Below are 22,058 nucleotides of genomic sequence, written 5' to 3'. Positions count from 1 at the left end.
GCGCTAAAGTGGCCATTTAAAACAAATTGCCTTGAAGAGAGAAGCATTGGGAATGGAGATCCCTTCAAGGTACTTAGTTTTAAATGAGTGCTCTGACAGCCATGCCCTTGACCTTGCACTATTTAAAAGCCTTCATGTTTGCGCTGCGCTGGATTAATACAACAATAAAATGAAAACCCAAACACAGTATCATTTTTTTTTTAAGATATACTGTGCTGCAACTGATAATACTCTGCTTATACATACTGACCTCAGGCAGTGGCTAGGATGGCATCTGCAAACTAACGCCCCAAAGCAAATGCTCTCCAAGTGCAAATAGACAAGAAGGGTAATCTCTGTCCTCCTTTCAGCTAAGAAGCTCTTTCAAACAAGCCTTTGGAAAGAAAAAGTCCACCAAGCCACCTTCCTCACATTCTGACATTGAAGAGCTCACTGATTCATCCCTTCCAGCGTCCCCCAAGTTGCCTCACAGTGCTGGGGACTGCGGCTCAGCATCCATGAAGCCCTCGCAATCTGCCTCAGCGTAAGTTTCCCCCACTGCAGCTGGATATCTGTACAATTATTTTCAGAACATTGGATTTCTCTCTCATTTTTCAGAGATTCAAAAATCGAGTGTTCCTTGATCTCATTCTCCATTTTTTAAAGTCATTATTCTCACTTCTTTTCACTTGCATTTCTCCATGTATCTGTCTAACTGTGCGTACGTGCAGGTCACCCCTTGTCTGGCCACCAAAGAAACGGCAAAATGGCCCTGTGATCTACAAGCATAGATCCCGGTAAAATGGAGTGTGATGCATGCAGACTGCAGAGATTGAGGTTTTAACCAAAGTAATGTTTGCTTTAGCTTTCTCTAAAATCACTCACATGTACTTCAGTGATAAATACCTCCTCTTTCTTTCTGTTTTTCAACTAAATTTTGGTTTTCCCCAAAGCACCCTGAACCCATCTTTTATTCTATTAAGTCTAACATAGCATTTTTATAATAATCCACCTTTTGATAGTACAGTAGTCCCCCATTATCCATGGGAGATATTTTCCAAGAAGCCCAGTGGACGATCGAAACTACAGCTAATACCAAGCCTTGGATACATTGTTTTTTCTGTACATACCTACCTATAATCAGGTTAATTTATAAATTAGGCCAAGTAAGCTGGTAACAACAGTAAGTAATAAGAAAATAGGACAATTATAACAATATTCCATGATAACGTTATGTGAAGGTGGCTTCCCTCAAAATACTGTCCTATTTTCAGACCATGAATTACTGCAGATAACTGAAGCGCCAGAAACCAAAACTGTGGCTAAGAGGGGACTAGTGTACAAGAAAGAACACCTTTGGAATGTAGAAACAGGCTGATGAGATGATTCTCTTTGTTTTATACCTATTTAAATCAGGTTTCCTTGAATGCTCATGATCATGAATAACATTTCTCATACAGAACAGAGCCACCAAGCTGTCACTACATAATCTCATCACTGTGTAGAAAGTAAGAACATAACCACTGTCATTTTGTTCCCAGCAACCGGTCCTCAAATTTTAAAAAGAAAATATATTAGTTAAGAACAAACACATCCTTTTGATGGATTTCCTACAAAGTTGTCCAAAAAACAACAAGGGTATAATATAGATAACCTTCCAACACCCCCCACCTAGCCTGCTAGTATGAGCTAAACTTAGGATTTAGCTTAATTAGCTGTGATCTGCTCAACCAGCTGAGCTGACCAGGAAGATTCAACAACACTTACCCAAGACTTAAACATTCAAAACTCTCAGATTTATTTTCTACAATATTTATGTTGGATTTTCATGATAACTTGAAGACAGTTTTGTGGCAAATAAGGTAATTTTTTGCACAGTTTTCAAAAAAAAAAAACAATTTAAGGATTAATAACTTTGCTTTAAAAAAAAGAGTATTCACATGTTGCAAATGGAGATTTAAATCCCTTGAAAAATGTTGGAATGAAATGTAGTGATACAAGAAATTTTCTGCCCCATAAGTATCACTAACAAGGAAATTTTTAGGATTAGTTTATATTCAGAAATAGCAGATGGTCAACTTCAGAATGTGGGAAAAGATTAAAAGAAAAAGACAGTTATTTTCAATTTTGAACCTATGAATGCATTACTGTTTGTAAAACTCTTTCTGCTTTTCTCCAGGTTTTGCTAGCAACAAATCATTTCTGTACTTGCTGGATAATATTGCAATTCAGCCTGGAAAAGAGGCATTGCTTTTTCTAATCCTCTGGCTTCTCCAGCCCACTGAATTCGTGTTTGTTTCCTTCTTCAGGATCTGTGAATGCACAGAGGCTGAGGCAGAGATAATTCTGCAGCTAAAGAGCGAGCTCAGAGAAAAAGAATTAAAATTAACGGATATTCGGCTGGAGGCCCTCAGCTCTGCTCATCATCTTGATCAGATCCGGGAAGCCATGAACCGGATGCAGGTCGGTACTGAAGTACTTTGAAGGAACAAAATGGAGAAGCAGAAATGCTGTATCATCTCTTGATGTTCTAGAACAAATTCCACTTTTAAACTAAACACAACGTGGAGGTATACTCTTTGTATTCAATCTTTGCAGCTCATTTCTTAATGTTAAATAAATGGAGAATTTTGTCAAAACCAGATTTGGAAATGGGGTGCAGTCCAGCCAGTTGTACTCAACAATCATTCAAGTCACTTGTCCTAGTGATTAGATGCAGGTAGGAATGGTGTTTTAGAAACTAGTACAATTCTTTTCGACTTTTTCATGATTGACCTTTACGCTGGCTTTTTGCCCATTTTTTTGAAATCTGCCTTTCAAATACCTTCATCTGTTTTCTATCGAAAAAGTAATGAGGAAACTGTAGAAATTCAACACAAGCTTTCTGAATAAGAAAATAAAAGTGATTTAGAATGCCATATGGGAAAGTAAAGCTTTGGTGTTCTTTTTGAAATACCAGGGCTGAATTCAGAACCAGAGTGTACCCAGACTAAGTTTTCATTTCATTATTGCAAACCAGCCATCTCTTGGTGCCACAGATGACTGAAGTGAGAAATGCTCATTGCTGAGCAGAGTCCTCTGCTACTGTATAGCTCCATCAAATTGCTTTTGTTTTTATGAGCTTAGTGCCGCATTTTGAAGGAACAAAAACTTTTCAGATGTCAGCCAAAATTTAGTATTTTTTTTTTTTTTGGTTTTTGGCCGGGGCTGGGTTTGAACCTGCCACCTCTGGCATATGGGACCGGCGTCCTACTCCTTAAGTCACAGGCGCCACCCCAAAATTTAATATTTTTAAATCACCTTTTAATATTATTTTTTGTTATACTCTGTTTTCAACTCTCCGTGAATTCATAATAGCATTACAAATGTTATTTGCCTGTGAAATGTTACTATCCCTTTTAAAATGAGAAGTATCATGAATTAATTATATTATACTTAATTCAAATGAGACAAAGTATTGGAAAACTTTTCAAAAATATGATATCTTCAAAAAGTAATTATAAAACTTTTATTGGTTTGTGTGCCTATATTTGTGAATATAGGCATGTGTGTATGTGGAAGATGGAAAAAAAGGTTAACTTTGCTTTTTTTGGAAGGAAATCCAGTTCCATAATTTACTTGTTTAACATATCAGCATATATTTTATTTAACAAATAATTAACTCTGATAAAAGACTTGATGCCATTTTCTCAGTGAAACTGGCTCATTTTATTTTCATGTTTTACATCTTCGTAACAGAATGAAATTGAAATACTGAAAGCAGAAAATGACCGGTTGAAGGCAGAAACTGGGAACACAGCTAAACCGGCTCGGCCACCTTCTGAATCCTCAAGCACTGCCTCCTCTTCCTCTTCAAGACAGTCATTAGGACTTTCCCTAAACAATCTGAACATCACAGAGGCTGTTACCTCAGGTAATTGATTGCACAAGCCTGGCTGGGACCTAACAGGGGCAGAGAGAAGCTTGGAATTTGGAGAACCTTGCACCATCTTAAAAATGTTAACCTCTCATTCTCAGAAATAGTCCTATTTTTATCCTACAAATTAATTCTACTTAGTTGTAGTTTTCAAAGCACATTCTCTGTAAAAAGGTAAATCATAGATGATTTTCCTAATATTTAAAAAAAATTACTTATGCTTGGGAAGTACTTTCTATGAAGTCCTACTGTGAAGATGAAGAGTGGATGTAAAATAACCCCATGCAAGTTTAAATGCACAAACCTACTTCCAAATTTATTGGGACCTATGTCTAAATTTGACTGCATGAGCCTACATGATGTTGCCTAGAGAGAACATAATCCTTCTTACCGTCCCCAGCCCCGACTCTTCAGCTCTATTAAATTTTCAACAAACAATAAGAGCATGCTGGCTCGGCGCCTGTAGCACAGTGGTTACGGTGCCAGCCACATACACATACTGAGGCTGGTGGGTTCCAACCCAGCCCAAAATAAAAAAAAAAAAAAAAAGAACATGCCAGATTTTGTTAATGTATTCGACAGCACTAATAATGGAACAAGGGTACAGCTTTGATTAGATTGCAAGTAGACTTGTGTGATATAGTATCATCTTAATTTCTGATGAAGCATTCAATTACAAAGTATAAGTGCTCCTGTGGCATTGAATTATTTTAAGGATACAGAATTGAGTTAGGGAATATTTGTGTGAGAATCTGTGGTAATGGCAAAATAGAACCACCAGATGACGCTTGGAAACCAATAATGTACATTTTCCTGGGTAACATTAGATTCCATTGTAGAACTGAGACACCTCATGTTTTCCTTAAATTACATTAAGATATAGTGGGTAGAGCATGGCAATATTGATTATATTTCCAATGAATCACATCTCATTTCTAAAAAGTCAGAATTTTTAAAAATCTTCTATAGCTTCCCTTCATAAATGGCCCAAACATAAACTGGCCTTCATCTTATACTAACGTGGCCATGAAGTGCATGTTCAGTCTTCCATTGCACACCATTTTAAATTGCACACAAAATGTATGGCCACCTGGCATATCTAAAAGATAACTGGGAACTTCCTGTAATTCAAAAAACATTTGTAAACTTTTGGTGAGGTATGGAGGTAGGAAATAAATTTAAGCATTGAGTAAAACTCATATTTGTAGTCCAGAAGAAACAGATTTCAGAATGGAGAGATTCAATGAACTGATAGATCATTGGATCAAATAAGAATGTGGAAAGAAATAGGAACTTGAATGTGTGAATTGTACATAAAGTACTATTATCCATACCCTTCAAAGGATTCTTTAAAAAGGGAAAAAATGTGTGGAATCTGAGAGCTTATGTCTTGAGCAATATCCTTTTTGTTGGCTTGTTGTTGGTGACCCCTCCAGGCAAGTACACTGGGGTCCACGTTTATCTGACGGTTTTCTGTGTCCCCATGCTCAACTCCTAGGGAAAGTCAAGGGCTGGGCCCTTAGAGGACATAAATAAACATCAGGATTTCCATTTGGTTTTACTCTATGGAAATATGATAAGATTTAAAAGAGGCCTAAGTAGAAGCTTAGAAAGATCAAACATATAAAAATAAAACTAAAATTAATGTCTAGGTTAGAACTCATAAAAAATATAAAATCAAATAAATCAAATTTACATTTTCTGTGTTTATCAGATTTAACATACCGATGACCGTGATTGAAAATGTGGGACACCTTTTGGTAGGAGGCCAATTTTAAAGATTTTTTTTTTAATACCCCTTTTAATGACCTGTTTCATAATTATTTTTACTTGTGATTTATTTTCTTATTTTTCTATAGTGATATGTCTGAATAAACAAAAAAAAAATGAAATCACAAAACTAGAATATCATTTTTACTCCCTTCACTTTTGTTAGTGGGTTCAAAAGTTAGAAATCAAAAATGCTTCCGTGCAGGGGCTTTTTAACAGTTTTAATTAAAAAGAAAAAGGGATCAGGAGAAAGAATAGTTGACAAATGTTCAGTTTCTAAAATATTAACTGCATGGTTCCCTGAACACAGTAAATATAGTTTGAGAAGTCTCTGGGTTTTTTCCAGAGTTTTACTTGATTGTAAATAGAAGAGCAAATCTTTTTATTCTCCCTTGCAAGTGATGTCAGAGGCCATAACAGACCCACAGAGGACGCTCACCTCAAACTTGTTGTTTGTCCCTGAAGTCATTTCTTATCCTACCAACACACCGTGAGCAGGAGAGACCCAGAGTTAGTCATGATCTGATCCTCCCACTATCAACAGAAATAATCTCGATAAATATCAAAAGCTAGTGGTTACAACAGTAAAACTCACTAAACACAGAGGATGCTGTGTTTTAAAAGCATTATTTCTTATGTTCTCAAGAGTCCTATAAAGTAGATACTGTTTAAAGCCAATTTTAGAGATAAGGAAACCAAGGCTTAAGAAAGTGACTATAATAATTTTTTCAAGATGATGCAACCAGTAAGTAGCATAACTAAGATTTGAACCCAGGTCTGCATGAATCCTGTGCCCTTCTATTTTTAATTATTACAGGTACATCATAGTTGTATCTATTTATAGGGTACATGTGATGTTTTCATTATTATATAATTTTGCTTTAATTAGCAACAAAAGTCAAGAATAGGCAGTTACTCATTTTTCATATTTATTCTAATATTACCAGGATAAATTTTGTATTTTAAACATAGATCTTGAGAGTATAACATGGAGTGAATAGCATGTTCCTAGGAAACCTTGAGCAGATGTTTGAGTCAGCAGTCAGAATAAACCCCATTCCACACCTACGAGGCCGTGCGTGGTTTGGTCTTCACCCACTTCCACATCATTTCCTACCACTCCTCACTCTCCCCTTGTCTTTACACTTCTGCTACCCAGGGCATCTACCACCTTGAACATACTCAGCTCCTGTATCATGGCCTTTGTACTTGTTCTTCTTCACTAAACCCCTTTCCATCCTTTTCACATGCTTGTCAGTTCTTGGCCTTCTGATCTTATCTCCAAACACACCTCCTCCAGGAAGGCTTCTGGGATGACCAGTCTCTCTAGAGCCGGCTCCCTTCAGCTCCTCTGTAGTCCACTGACCTGTTTGTATCAGAGGAACCCATGAAACATGCTGAAATTACCTTGTAGAGAGTGTATATTCCAAGAAAGTAGGTAATTCATTTTCCTTCTCACCTTGGTATCCATGCTCGATGCCCAGGAGTTTCTGATATCGTTTATGTTTAATGAACATTTGTTGAATACTTACAGACTTTTATGAGGAAGTAAGCAAAGTACTAAAGAAGTAGAGTAGAACCTCTGTAAGTTGACCACCCTAGGGACTGTAACAAACTGGTGAACATATGGAGGTTGTTAACATAAGGAACTAGGCCTGCTGTACTGATAGGTACATGTGGAGCGTGTCGGTCTATGCAAATGAGGTCAACTTAAGGGGGAGACCAATGTAGGGAAGTGGTCAACTATGGAGGTTCTACTGTAATTTGATTATGAACTGCAAAAAATTTACAGCCCACGGTAAACTACTCTCAACTGTTGAGAAAGGAGCAAGAGAATTAAAATGACATTTAGGTCATTTTAATAATAAATGACATCTTTTATTTTTGAATAGGATAAGTGAGAAAGTGAAAGACCATGAGAATTTTAATGTGGGAAAATAACTTAACTTCGATACAAGAGATTATCTTTTATGCCTCAGAAACTTCCAGCAAAAAATTCCATATTCATCAAGCTCTAAAAGTTGTTTTTTTTATTTGTTATGGTCTTAAAGAATTCTTTTACTGTTTACTTTGCAAACTTACACATTCTTAATGAATAGAAACCATTTCATTTTTCAGAAGTCATCTTTTTAGATTGTTGTTTCTAATGATATCACAGTTCTGGCCCTTGCCTCTATAAAATAGTCAGAGTCCTCTAGTTATCAGGCACATGTGCTTTTTGTCATATAACTGAGATTTCTTTCTTTACAGAACCCTATCTTCACAGTACACACGACTCTATAATAACATCATTGTTGAAAGAAAATATATGTGGGGGATAGTTTTCCTTAATAATTAACAATTCTCCAAATTATACATTAATCTGGTATACTGTATTTTGAAAATTAATTTTTAGTCACATTTATGGGTTGGTATTTTAAAGATTAGGTTGTTTTATCATACCACAGTAACTCTTAGCAGATTACTAGAAATACTATTTTGGTTTTGAAACTATTAGCATAAAGTGTACAGAAGAGTGATCATTAATATACTTCTGCAGGAAAGTATAATGCCATGGTTGAAATTCGATAATTATAGACATAAGACAAGCAGTAAAACAGCTGTCTATGTGTCAAATGCTTGAAAATAATTTTAGTTGACAGTCAATCTCAGCACCTTTACATTTATAAATTACATGGGTGTTGAGCTTGGATATTTTAGATTGGATAGAAAAATCTGATTGCTTTTCAGTTTGTCATGGTTATGATGGTGACTCAGGTATTACTCAGACCTATGTATAATAGAAAAAGAAACCCCTTATTTCCTTATCTAAAGGCAATGGCGCACCACTTGGGTGAAGATCTTTGGAAGGAAGAATATATTCTTAGATTGAAATTTTGGCCAAGACAGTAATTCATTTTCTTGAAAGCCAAGGTTTTCACACTAGTTAGGCTAGAATGGGAAGCAGATCCCACTGAAAGATATAAAACTATGAAGGAGAAAACAATGACAGTAAACAGATCTGAGCTAATGTTCCTCTATTGTGTGTGTCTGTCTTTTAAAATTGGTTAGATATTTTGCTGGATGATGCTGGTGATGCAACTGGACATAAAGACGGCCGCAGTGTGAAAATTATCGTCTCCATAAGCAAGGGCTATGGTCGAGCAAAGGTATTTCTTTAATCCTAACTTCTTTATAACTAAATGGTGATAATTACGGAGTCATATGTATTTTATATCTGAATATTTGTTCTATTAACTATTCTATCAGATGCATTTGCCCTGGCATTAGCTTTACATGTTATAAGAGCATGAAGTAATAGATACTACAAAGTGACATCGTCATGTTGGTAGAACCGTGTCTTATATGTCCCTACATTCAATCACTGGAAGAAGTATTGTCAGCCCTCTCTCATTTCTAAACTTTAAAAAAAAGTTACATTCTTTGATATAACTATCTTGCCTAATATTTATTTGGAGTGTCATTTGTAGATAATAGATAATGTTAACGATGTGTAGTAACTGGTCACTAAGATATGAATGTGGTCTTTGTACAAAGAGATTATGAGCGAAATGAATATTCTAGACAACAGAAAGACACATGTACTCTTAAACTCCAGAAAAATTTCATTGATGCTACTTGTCTATCATTTTTGAGCAAGGTCCTCACTGATCAGGCAAGTTTTTAAATTTTTTGCCATCAAATATTGCCTTCAAATTGGCAATGTCATTCTGGCTCTAATCCATTCTTACAACAAATAAAAAAAGTAAGTTGTATTTTTACTTCAGTGGCCAAGCATATGAATTTGTAGCTAACTATTTTCTTCTATGAACATGCACAACATTTCCTTTAGATTTGAAAATAATTGCAGTACTTCAGTTTGAAAAGTGAGATGGATTTGTGAATCTTTACATTGAGTCAATGTTCCAAAGGATTTCAATGTCATAAACTTTCTCCTTGAGCTGCAGATTTGTGCCTGTTTTTCCCAAGTGGCTCTTTATGTGAGAGATTGTAATAGTCTCAGTGAAGTCAAAAATGACTCTAATTTAAAAGCAGCTCCTTATAAAGCATTGTGTTAAGTGTCCATTTTGACTGCATTATAAACACACTAGAATACAAGTTTTTCTTTTCAGAATAATTCTAAAAGATGGCATCCTGGAACTTTTTTTATAAAAAGCTTCCAATGAAGTAGCTGTCTCAGTCTGCTTGGGCTTCCATAACAAAATAACATAGATTGGGTGGCTTAAGCAACAGAGGCTTCTGGAGGCTTACAAGTCCAAGATCAAGGTGCCAGGCAGTTTGGTCTCTGGTGAGGGCCATATCTGCTTTTCTTTGTTTTCTTTTTGTCTGTTTGTTTGTTTTTGAGACAGAGTCTCACTCTGTTACCCAGGCTAGAGTGCCTTACCATCAGCCTTAGCTCACAGAAACTTCAAAAGCCCAGGTTCACATGATCCTTCTGCCTCAGCCTTCTGCGTAGCTAGGACTGCAGGTGCCTACCACAACACCAGGCTAATTTTTCTGTTTTTAGTAGAGATGGGTTCTCACTCTCACTCAGGCTGGGTTCTCATTCTCACTCAGGCTGGGCCTTGAGCTCCTGAGCTCAAGTGATCCTCCTACCTTGGCCTCCCAGAGGGCTAGGATTGCAGGTGTAAGCGTCCCAGCCAAATAAGGGTTGCATCCCTGAGTGGGTAGATTGCTTGCCCCTCTTCACTCAACCTCACCTTAGTGTCTATGGATGGGAAGAGAGAGAGGCCATGCTTTGGCCACTAATCCCATCACAAAATCCCTACCCTCAAGATCTAATCTGACTCTGTCTCCCAAAGGCCCCTTCTCCAAATATTATTGTATTAGCGGTTAGGGCTTCAACGTAAGAATTTGGACAGGTTCAGAGGGCTGAATGGGCACAATATTCATTAGTAAAAAGAAATCATCGTAATCACCAGCTGTTAATATCTCTAACTTATTCTGGACAAGCATTGGCTTCAAACTCAGATTATACCTCAATGATGGTGATAATCATACCCTTAAATAAGGGCTAAATATTACAGGTAAAGAAATTGACATGATAAGCCATATGAGTGATTTACGAAGGTCACATTTTTTAATTAACTGTTAGGTGGTGTATAGAATTCACATCTTCCAACACTTGACTGCATGATCTTTCTACTTCCCCTTAAGGGTCCCATACTTAGTAATTAGAGCCAGGATTGTAGAAGATCAACTACATATCCACTAGTATCATAATCAATATTTCATGTAACCTTTTCCAGTCATCATAAAAAGGTCTCCAGTTAGACTACCAATCCTGGATTGTTTACTTTTCTAATATATACAGAAATTGCTCAAAAATCTCATCCTGCAAAAAGAGAGAGATTTGAGACTGTTATTTGTGTTGTAAAATAGTTATTTTCTTGATAAAATGAGTCCTGTAGGTTTCTCTGGCAATTTCTTTTAAATAGTGAATTTTCTGTTAATTCCAAATGGGACCTGCTTTGTAAATATGTGAATGCCATATTCTCATGAAAAACTTGCTTCTCAAAACTAAATTGGATTTTAGATTAAAATGAATTCATTTAAAAAACTGAGTTATCAGTGTTAAGAACACGAGATGGGAACATGAGATGGTAAGATGAAGTTCTGGGAACCTGTGATACAATTCTAGTCTCTCTCTCTCATTAGTACCTTCCAACCACGCAGCTTCTCTTCCCATATGCGCCCCCCCCACCCCCCCACCCCCACACACACTGCAATAATGTCCCTTTTTCTTTTCTACGGAACTAGTCATGATCCAGTTTTCCTTGACACACAGCTTCATATCATCTTTCCTCTTATTGTTGCTATCACTATTAACCTTATTTGTTGTTGTTGGTTGATTTGTTGAGATGTGTTTTATTTTCTGTAATTTACCATTTGTTTTTGTTGCTATAAAACTCATAGGCTTAGTAAATGTTTGGTTTCAATCACCAAAATTATTAATAGATTTTAATGTAAAATGTGCAAATTAAATAAAGTGCACAGCTTGATTTTATTTTTCTTTATTTTGTTCTTATTTAGGATCAGAAGTCCCAAGCATATCTGATCGGATCCATTGGTGTTAGTGGAAAAACCAAGTGGGATGTCTTAGATGGTGTAATTAGGCGTCTCTTTAAGGTAAGTTGTACAAGATATCTGGATATTAATTTTCCAATGTATTTCTTTTGAGCTGTTTTTCTTCAATAGTGTAGACACATTTGCTTTTCCTCTCCTCAAATGTCTAATAAGGAAAGCTTTCTCCTTCTGTGGTGTTTGATATTGACAGTTCTTACGTTGAACAGTTCTAAAATCTCAACAACTATCTTTGTAACCCCATGAGTTTTGTATTTGTTAGAGATGAGTTCAACCTCTATTCTGAGTCCTTTTTTGTGTGCACCATTTTAGGAATATGTATTCCGAATTGATACATCCACTAGCCTTGGTCTGAGCTCTGACTGCATTTCCAGCTACTGTATAGGAGACTTGATTAGATCCCATAACCTAGAAGTGCCTGAACTGCTGCCTTGTGGATACCTTGTTGGAGATAATAACATCATCACTGTGAACTTGAAAGGTAAAAATAAAAATAAAAATAAAAGCATAACTGCAATTTTTCACCTTCTCTCCCCCACCCTTTTTTTTTTTTTTTGCAGTTTCCCTTCAATTTTGCTGTTTGAAAACCATGTTAACCACTTTGATAGTTTAGAAATGAAATGAGCTATGTTGGTTTTTTAACATATTGCAACTCTACTTGGACCATGAAGATCCAAGGAAATTAAATCCCTTGAGTTCTGAGATGTGAAACTTGGAAAACAATTTTGAAGATTCACCAAGACTCACACAATAAATATAACTTGGGGAATTTTAAATTTCTTGCATTGCAGGAGGATTAAAAGAAGTAGTACGTTAGTTATTATATCTTTCGTTTTAAAATATGTGTACCAAATAAGTACTCACTAGAAACAGAATAGTTAAGGACCAGGGATAAGAAAAGCTTTGTTTTCAATGATGTGATTAATTAATAGGCTAATGTAATATCTGAAGTATAGTTGTCTCCGTTATTCTGTTTGTTTTTGTTAAAGAATCAGAATATGTCTATATAAACTGTGAGTTAACGGACATATTTGTCAATATTTGATTTTATTATTAAAGCAATTGGGTTAGTAGAAGGGGATACTGTTGCTTCCTTCTTAATTCCTTGCCAAAGATCACAATTTGTATTCTTCAAAAGCTTACGTGGTTGTGTAGCTGGACTGTGTCAGGAGAGGTAGAGGGAAAGAGAGCGGGGGAAAGAATAGCAAAAGTGAAGAACCTGCAGGCCCATGAATATACACATGTGTGTAATCCTCACACTTATCCTTAACGAACTTGACCTTCAAAGGTAAGGAAGATTTCACAGTAGCGTTTATAATGCTTTCATTTCATTCTGGAAACATAAGTGAAAAACATGAAGTAAACTGGGGACGAAAGCCTGAACAAAAGGAAAGAGCTTGCTTTTGTGTGGCTATATAGCGATATGTTTTCTGCCTTATTACTGATAGGATTTCTTTCTTAAAGTGGCAGTACATGCTCAGTATCTAGGAGATTAGTTTGCAAAGGCTGCATTCCTATGTCTAACAAAACTCTCTTAAATTCCTGCTTATGTAGAACACTAAGGCACGTGTTCCCTTTGTTTCTTCCTTCAGGGGTAGAAGAAAACAGTTTGGACAGTTTTGTTTTTGATACGCTGATTCCTAAACCAATTACCCAAAGGTACTTTAATTTGTTGATGGAGCATCACAGAATTATACTCTCGGGACCAAGTGGTACTGGAAAGACCTATTTAGCAAACAAACTTGCTGAATATGTAATAACCAAATCTGGGAGGAAAACAACAGAGGATGCAATTGCCACTTTTAATGTGGACCACAAGTCAAGTAAGGTAAGTCACAGAACCTGAAGAAAACAGCTCTTATTTATCCATAAGTGTCTTCACACAGTCACATTTTAAGATTGTACAAGACTTCTATGTTGCACATGGAAAAAATATTTCTCTTTGACTAAAACTGTAACGTGGCAGATGATGAAACTGTTTCCTGAATTTGAACCAAATTACCATTTTCAATAACGGTCAGTTATTAGGTGCTCCACGGGCCTGGGAATATATAGAATAAAATGATAGAGGCCCTGTTGACTGGTTTCTCCTAGACATCCATTTAGGAAGTTTTCGAGTAGAAAGAGGTCTGTGTGCAGTACTATGGAAGCAAGAGGAAATCACAGATTTTCCTGGAGGAATCGGAACTTGATGAAAGGGCAATGTTTGGTTCAGGTCTTAACCTGGGCATTGCAGCGAGGGGGATTTGGGAATAATTAGAGTAGTCCAGGAAGAAATTCTGGGAACACCAACTTGTTTGTGTTACATTTCCTTAGGATTTCTGTTTAGGAACCTTAAGGAATGATATTTAATTTCATCACCAAGGACAGTCTAATTGTCATAGCTATCAGCCTGAACACTCACACTTATTAAATAGGCTATAAAATCAGTATTTCCCAACATTCTGAGTAAAACAAAGAGTTGGAAACATTAAATCTTTGAAGGCTAACTTATTTCTAACACTAAACCAGTTTCACCTGTAATTTATTTATTAAAGTCTAAATTAATGCAGCCTGAGTTGTTTTTCTTGGGAAAACTGCAACTGTTATATTAATACCTTGAGGTCAAATAATCATTTTTAAAAGATAGCCTTGCTGGGTCATCTAAATCAACTCAGTCTCTTAGAAACATTTGTTCTTCAAATTCTCAGGAGGAAAATGACTTCGTAAGGCAACACAAACCCATTTGATTCTTGACATAAACCAGACATATAACTTAATGAACAAAAAATTCTTTATGGCATAGCTCATTAATTCTTTAATACCGACCGGAACTATAATGTGCATATAGTTCAATGGGATGGCTTGAAGTTAAATAAATACAGCACATAGACTCTGAACATTTCCTTGGGACTCAACTCTATTCACATTAGGGTTGAACCAGCCACTGTTGTTTAAACTAAAGAGAGACATGGAATCTGAGGGAGAATATATAACACTTCTCTGAACTCAACTGTGCGTTCCTTTCAGTTGCAGGTTAATGCCTCCTTCTATGTCCCCTCATATATTTATATAAAAATCTTTTAAAACATTTTTTTTTCCAGCCAAAAGCATGAAAGATTTTTGAAGTCTCTTAGTCATCCTTTGTGTCTGTTGAAATGAGAAAACTCTTTACAAGTTACTTCTTTAATGGAAAAAATAAAGTAGTTAGAAAACAAATGTAAAATAGTTTTATTGGAGGAAACGAAGGCATTTTGATAAAGTTGAGCATTACTTAAAATCAAGTGAGCTTCCTTAGACTGTGGCTTGACACACTCAAAAGTTGGTAATTTGCATTAACTATTAAGTAGATCTCTCCCTAGAATCCATTTGTATATGTATTCTTATTATTTACGTTTAGGGTATAAAAGTTTAGTAATTAGAAATGTTCTTAATGTTATGTGAATGTCATTTTTAACTTTGTTGATTAAATAGCTCCAACATTCTTCTTTTCTGCTTTTTCAGAGGAAAATCATTTGTGTCATTATTAGCTTAGTTCCATTTTTTATTGCGATATAATGAGAAAAAAAAGCATTGCCAAGAGCATTTGAACAGAACTAATGATACTAGACAACAGGAATAGGAATGAACCAGTGGACACATCACGTGGCTTTCACCCTCAAGAAAGCACAAAATAGAACTAAAAAGTGTTAATTCTTTATGGTGAGATGATATGAAGTTGTCAACGTGCTGAACACAGAGTCACTGTCAGAGAATTGGCCTCTTCTTGCCAAACTGATAAGGAAGCCACACTGTTTCCGTGGGAGGTGGGAGTGAGGGTTAGTGAAGATGGCTGAGCGCAGTGACTCATGTCTGTAATCCCAGCATGTTTGGAGGCTGAGGCGTGTGGATCTCCTGAGCTCAAGAGTTCAAGACCAAGCTGAGCAAGAGTGAGACCCTGTCTCTACTAAAAAAAATTGTTGGGTATTATGGCAGGCACCTGTAGTTCCAGCTACTCGGGAGACAGAGGCAAGGGGATTGCTTGAGCCCAGGAGTTTGAGGTTGCTGTGAGCTGTGACACCATGGTACTTCTACCCAGGGCAACAAAGTGAGAATCTATCTCAAAAAAATAAAAATAAAAAGCAGATGACAAGTTGCTATTGAGTTAGGGATAGCTGTTAACAGTATAGACTTACTAAAGTAAAATGCTAGTGAGCTATAAAATAATAACCCTTTCCCTGAAAATATGGAGCTGGTGACCACCGACATTTCATGCTGTGCCATAGATAACACTAATGACACAAATCCAAAAGCACTATTGATTCTAAAACAATTTTCAAGATCAAATAAACCCATCAAATGAAAAATACTTTTCATGTTTTCAGTACCTCTGCACTTTACATTCTGTTCCTCTTCCCACACTTCAAGCCCTCCCTCAAGCTGCCAGCTGGAGTATTTTGATTGAGAGCAGTACACATAAACATTTGATATAGGAGGCCCAGAATGCTGGGGATGGCTTAGTAAAGACTGTGGCCAGCTGAAGCCACTTGGAATGTTAGGTGGCAAAAGATCAGAAAACTGAACCTGGCAGATTCATTTTTAACATGTCTAGAGTTGGAATCAGAGAGACGAGTGACGAGTGATCCACTGTTTTTGTATACAGGCTTCTGTCCATATTTTCAAAGTATGGAGCTCATTTCATTGTCAGTGTCCCTGGTAGATATTCCTGTTTTTCCCTACCTCACTAGATCTAGAAATAATAAACCTTTAAAGATAATACATTTACACATATTTTAATTGCTACCTCAATCTAAGATTTCATCTCCATCAAGCTAGAATGGAGATGGTCAGGGTATTTCAAGGGAATCTGTGTAAAATTCCTAAGTTATATAAAAAAAATTATGTAGGTCTATTTCTATATCTGACTGATGCATATTTCCACTTGGGAAAGAGAAGGACAATTAGAATCTAATGGCTCTGCTTGTTCATAAATCACCCAGTGATCTCCTAATTATGAAATTCAGTTCTTCTGCTCTCTCTCTCTTTTCTACAGCATATTGCTGGCATTAATCTCCTCTTTCTAAAATTCTTTTGACACATTTTTTCTTTCTCTCCTCGTTTCCTCCCTACCTCCTGGTAAGTTTCTTCTCAGTATCTTTTACTGACTGCTCTTCTTTCATTACCAGTAAATGAAATACTCCCCAACACTGTTCTTTTCCACTGTGCTTGTGGGTAACTCCCATGACGTCCACTTGTGTTGGATGGTGTGGCTGACTCCTGCCGAATGCTATTAACCGTAACCACTCTCCCAAATCTGTGAACTTTCTTACAGATATGTTTCTATTTACTGAATAAATAAACGTTTATTCTGAAAAACTATCATAAGTCCCTCTTCTTCCACTATCTTCACCTCAACCCCCTGCACTCCAAATAACCCCCTTTATCTCTGGACTTATGTGATTAATTTCTAACTGCTTGATTCACTGTCTCTCTTAAATTTCTTTTTTCTCTTTTCCTGGATTTATCAATTCATCTCATGGAAATCAGTATATCCTTTCATAATTAAAATCTCATTACCTTAAAATCCTTCAGTATTTTCTTACTGGTTTCTGCACTCGGTCAAAAATATCACAATGTTCCCTGTTCAGTCCCTTAGTTTCTCTTTGCTTCAATAATTCCAATATTCTCTTGGCTAGTTTCTCTTCTTCCTTCTCAATATGCTCATCACATGTCAAGTCATAATTCGATTTTACTCAGAGCCTCAGAACATTCCATTTTTTTTTTATTACTAACAAGAAAAGTCCAGTGATCTTATCAGTCAAGTTTGGAAATTTTCCTTTACAATTTATTTACTGCCATTTACTACTACAAAACATACATCCCTAATTCATTTCTAGATAGATAGTATAATTTTATTTTTCTGACTTTGATTATAATTCTTTTTCTGTTTGATAAACTCTTCTTCCATTTTTTAAGCATCAAAATACTATAATCTTAATAAAGAACTAATAAATAATACTGTTGCCTGGCGGCGCCTGTGGCTCAAGGAGTAGGGCGCCAGTCCCATATGCCGGAGGTGGTGGGTTCAAACCCAGCCCTGGCCAAAAACCACAAAAAAAATAAATAAATAAATAAATAAATAATACTGTTGCCATAAAACCATTCCTAGAAGCAACAAGTAGCATTGATGTGCCGTAAATGAAATCTTTGATCTCTACTTTCTGAAATAATGTATTTTCAACTGTAAATTATAGTTATAATGTGTATATGCCTAACCTATTCTAAGAAGGTAATAAGCTTCTTAAATGCTTTTTCCATTTCTAATTCATCATGATTTTCTCTACATTTCTGTTTCTTTTAATAAATAAATTACTCTCCCCTACTGAAAATAAAAAAGCACACAAATATCTTGATGGTTTACTTTTATTTTCATAAAAACATCTAACTTACTCTGCATGGATTCAAGTTCTTTTCCTTTTTTCTTCCAGCGCCACCACCACCAGTACATACCATATCTTCTTGCAACAATAGAACACTCTTTGTTCCTGAAACACATTATACGCTCACATTTTCCAACTTTCCCTTTTTATTCGTTGGACTTCAATAGCTTTTCTTTGCTATACCCTGTTGTTCTCTGAACCTTAAAGCTGTGTTATATGCTTGTTTTAAAACTCCCTAGAGTGTTCTATGCATTTCATTTACCACACTGTAATTCACTTGTTGACCTGTTTCTCTGATTGTCAACTCTTAAATTCCTGGAATATAAAAATTATATTTTATCCCTGAATCATTGATGCTAGAGTACCTGGCACCTAGTAAGTGCTAGAAAAAAAATGAATTGAAAGAAGGAACAACTGCACAATTGTTGGTTGAAAATTTGCTCATTATTCAAAATCATCTCAAATCCCATCCCTATATCCAGGAAAGTACTTGGTGAAGTTAAAAATAAATGTTAACTTTACTTGAATTTCATAATAGTAGGCATTATTCTAATAATGCTTTTTTGTTTTTATACACCTTAGGGCTTAGTCTAAGACTATGAACATAGTAGATAGATAGTGAATATTTTATAAGTGAATGAATGACTTAATATAGCCAGATTAGTGATATAAATTTACTTTTTTTCTTTTAAGGTAAATGGAATTTTCCAGAATATTCACTATTTTTTACACATTTTTCTGTATTCACAGATGGAGGCGAGAATTAGTGAATGTGATTAGATCATTATAAAACAAGTAGTACTTTAGTTTTCTAGTAAATTTTACATTTGAACTTGAATAGTACTAAATGCCTAAAACCCTGGTCATTGTTTTATCTCCTTCTTTTACTTCTTCGGTGGTAAAACAGAGAAAGGCTACATTGAGGTGAATAGCTCACATATTTACCTGGCTGCCAGAAATTGGGATCATGGAATTGTTTTTAACCCAAAGCAAAATTCACAAATAGAAAATGTCATTGTAAATATGCAAACATTATGGGAACGCTCTGACTGATTAGGATAATTCTAAGAAACCTAATTATACCCATCTGTGAGAACAGTCAATCAGCAAACTGGTTATCATATTTATATTAAAAGCTGGTAGGCAGGAATAATACCTGTACAGGAACCAAGAACCTCAATGGTCAATGCTAATGTTAAATGACCCAGTGAAATGTAACAAATTTTGTCTTGATTTAAAATGACAATAGTTGCATGCAGATAGTAAATAAATAAACCCACTTCTATCAGAGTCTTGTGGCCGCAGTTTCAGATACACTCCATCAAAAAAGAGTTAGAAATTACATGTTAAAAATATTAGAAACAAAGAAGTACAATTCCACAATTAGTCTGTGCTTGAAACATTAAGGTTTCCTAAAATCTACTTTTATTATAAAAATACAAAAAGCTAAGGATAAAATCTCAATATGTATTCTCTTAAGAGTTTATGTCTAAAACCAATTTTGGCTTTTCTCTGGGGGGAGGGGGAACCACCAAGAAAAGCAATGTGCCTCATGTTGGTTTGCTGTGGGTGTTTGGCACTGGCTCTGCTCAGCTTGCTTCCCTTTTCTCCCTTTTCTTTAAAAATGCTGTTCTCTTAATATCATATGATGCCTGCTAGAATAAGATTTTACCTGAATAGAATGATAAATGACCTTCAATGAAAGAAACGGGATGAAAGACTAAGTGTGCTATTCCTAAAATATTAATTGCTGCCATTCGTATAAAGGTATCATTGATGTCTCCCTGTTCTTTGTTTTCTGTCAGGAATTGCAGCAGTATCTAGCCAACCTGGCAGAGCAGTGCAGCGCAGATAATAACAGTGTGGAGCTCCCGGTTGTAATAATTCTTGATAATCTTCATCACGTGGGCTCTCTGAGTGATGTCTTCAATGGTTTCCTCAATTGTAAATACAACAAATGGTATGTTTATCAAACATTTTGCATAATAAATTATGGAAAAAATGGTGGTTAAATTTGTTTTCTTGTGCCTTTATATATTTTATTTATCTATTTTTTTATTATTTTTTTTTGTACCAGAGTCTCACTTTGTCACCCTCGGTAGAGTGCTGTGGCGTCACAGCTCAAAGCAACCTCAAACTCTTAGGTTTAAGCTGTTCTCTTGCTTCAGCCTCCCAAGTAGCTGGGAGTATAGGTACCTGCCACAATGCCCACCTGCCTTGGTGTATGTGGCCCGTGCCCTAACCACTGAACATGGACACCGAGCCTATTTTATTTTTTAATATTTAAAACTTATTTTACTTTTTAATTTCTCTTCTTTTTTAAAAAATTGATAAATAATATCCTATGTACTTCGTACTGGAAAACGATGTTTTGATGTTTTAAAGCAAATATACTGAATGATTCAATCTAGCTAAGTAGCATATGTTACCTCATATAGTTATTATTTTTAGACTTATAATGTTTGCCACTGATTTGAGAAACCCTCATTAATATAATACCACATTTCCAAAGAATCCATGTGTATTCTTTAATATCTGTTTATTCATTCAACAGCTATGTCTCAGGCACTTTTATGGAAACACTGCTTCCTTGATAAGGGTCTCATATATATTCTGAATGTATGGGAGACAGTTATCAGAGATGATATAGTTTGAATCAGAAAAATTTGGAACTAGATGGAGGCTGTAGAGCTCTGGTTCCATTCTCAGTTCACATCGAAGTTTAAATTCAACATTTCTATATAGATAAATTCTGCTAATAGTTGATTTTTAACTATAGACAATAAAACAAAAGGTTAACATATGGTATAAAAAATCTGAAAATCCACTAATGATTTAGTGCAGCATGGCCTCTAAAGAAAGGACAAATAAAAACATCAACATAAATGATATTAATTTTAATAGTAACAAATATTCCAATTATCCTTCCTAGAGATTGAAAAGGTATGTATCAGCATAAAATAAGAATTGAAAGAATACAAATCTTCTCATGTTATTAATAATACTTAACTATGAAAAATGAAAATGGGAAAATTAATGATTTTAATATAAGCTTAAGAGTTATAAGATGTTCATGTGGAACATTGTGAGCATACTACCTAAACTCTTTACTCTTTTAGTTCAGAAAGAAAAAATACCTCACCTCTGTGACAGAGCTGAAATTAGAACCCCAAGTATTCATTTCCCTTCCAATGATTTTTGTCATTCTCAAAATTACCATTACAAAATTACCTCCTTAAAGACTTGTGTCAATATGGAATAATCCACATTGAATTGTTTCTAAGACAATTTTAATGAATTGTTTTTATCTCTAATACATCTAAATTTTCCATTTATATTTCCTAGTCCATATATTATTGGAACAATGAATCAGGGAGTTTCTTCATCACCAAATCTAGAGCTGCATCACAATTTCAGGTAAAGGGAAATTGAAGTGTGTGTATGTATGTACGTGTGTGCACTGTGCTAGTCTGTTTTTGGTGGTAGTTTTTCTATTTGTACATTGACAAATCCTGGCAGTGGTCGACTTGAGGTGTGAAAATAAATTCTCACTTCTCTGAAATTCTTTCTCAAGCAAACATTTTGTCATCCACAACCTGTAATCAGAAATGTTTCTTTAAAAAAAAAAAGAAAGAAAGAAAGAAAAGGAAGATATTTTTTCAGCTCACCATGTCCCCAGCTAAAGTAGAGCAGTTTCCTTCTAAGTGTGAGAAATGTGCAGAGAATTCCTATTTCAGGATTTGTCACTTTCCTGCAACAGAGTCAGACTCCCACTCACTTCTGACGCACATGAGCTTCTTTTTAGCTCAAAAAGTGGAATTAACTACATTATAGTTCTAATGGTAATAGATATTCTAGTCCCTTTGATCATTAAAGCATAGTCACCAAGTGAAACAGGAACTTTATTGCTT

The 22,058-nt window shown here is 35.6% G+C and overlaps 1 protein-coding gene across 5 annotated transcripts in view; it reads left to right on the top strand.

Moving 5' to 3' along the window:
• Positions 1 to 22,058, top strand: part of NAV3 (neuron navigator 3) — an 862,702-nt gene that overhangs the window by 824,802 nt on the left and 15,842 nt on the right. For all 5 annotated transcript variants that reach the window (XM_053585283.1, XM_053585282.1, XM_053585281.1 and 2 more), the window contains 9 exons: positions 351 to 523; positions 2,289 to 2,442; positions 3,718 to 3,892; positions 8,717 to 8,814; positions 11,699 to 11,794; positions 12,062 to 12,230; positions 13,342 to 13,577; positions 19,953 to 20,107; positions 21,493 to 21,564. In XM_053585283.1, the coding sequence (XP_053441258.1) occupies positions 351 to 523; positions 2,289 to 2,442; positions 3,718 to 3,892; positions 8,717 to 8,814; positions 11,699 to 11,794; positions 12,062 to 12,230; positions 13,342 to 13,577; positions 19,953 to 20,107; positions 21,493 to 21,564 (1,328 nt within the window). The remainder of the gene's footprint in view (positions 1 to 350; positions 524 to 2,288; positions 2,443 to 3,717; positions 3,893 to 8,716; positions 8,815 to 11,698; positions 11,795 to 12,061; positions 12,231 to 13,341; positions 13,578 to 19,952; positions 20,108 to 21,492; positions 21,565 to 22,058) is intronic.

The sequence above is a fragment of the Nycticebus coucang genome, chromosome 3 (assembly GCF_027406575.1).
Source record: "Nycticebus coucang isolate mNycCou1 chromosome 3, mNycCou1.pri, whole genome shotgun sequence".
Classification (NCBI taxonomy): Eukaryota; Metazoa; Chordata; class Mammalia; order Primates; family Lorisidae; genus Nycticebus; species Nycticebus coucang.
The sequence above is the reverse complement of the archived record's forward strand: the minus strand, read 5'-3'. Positions and strand labels throughout refer to the sequence as shown.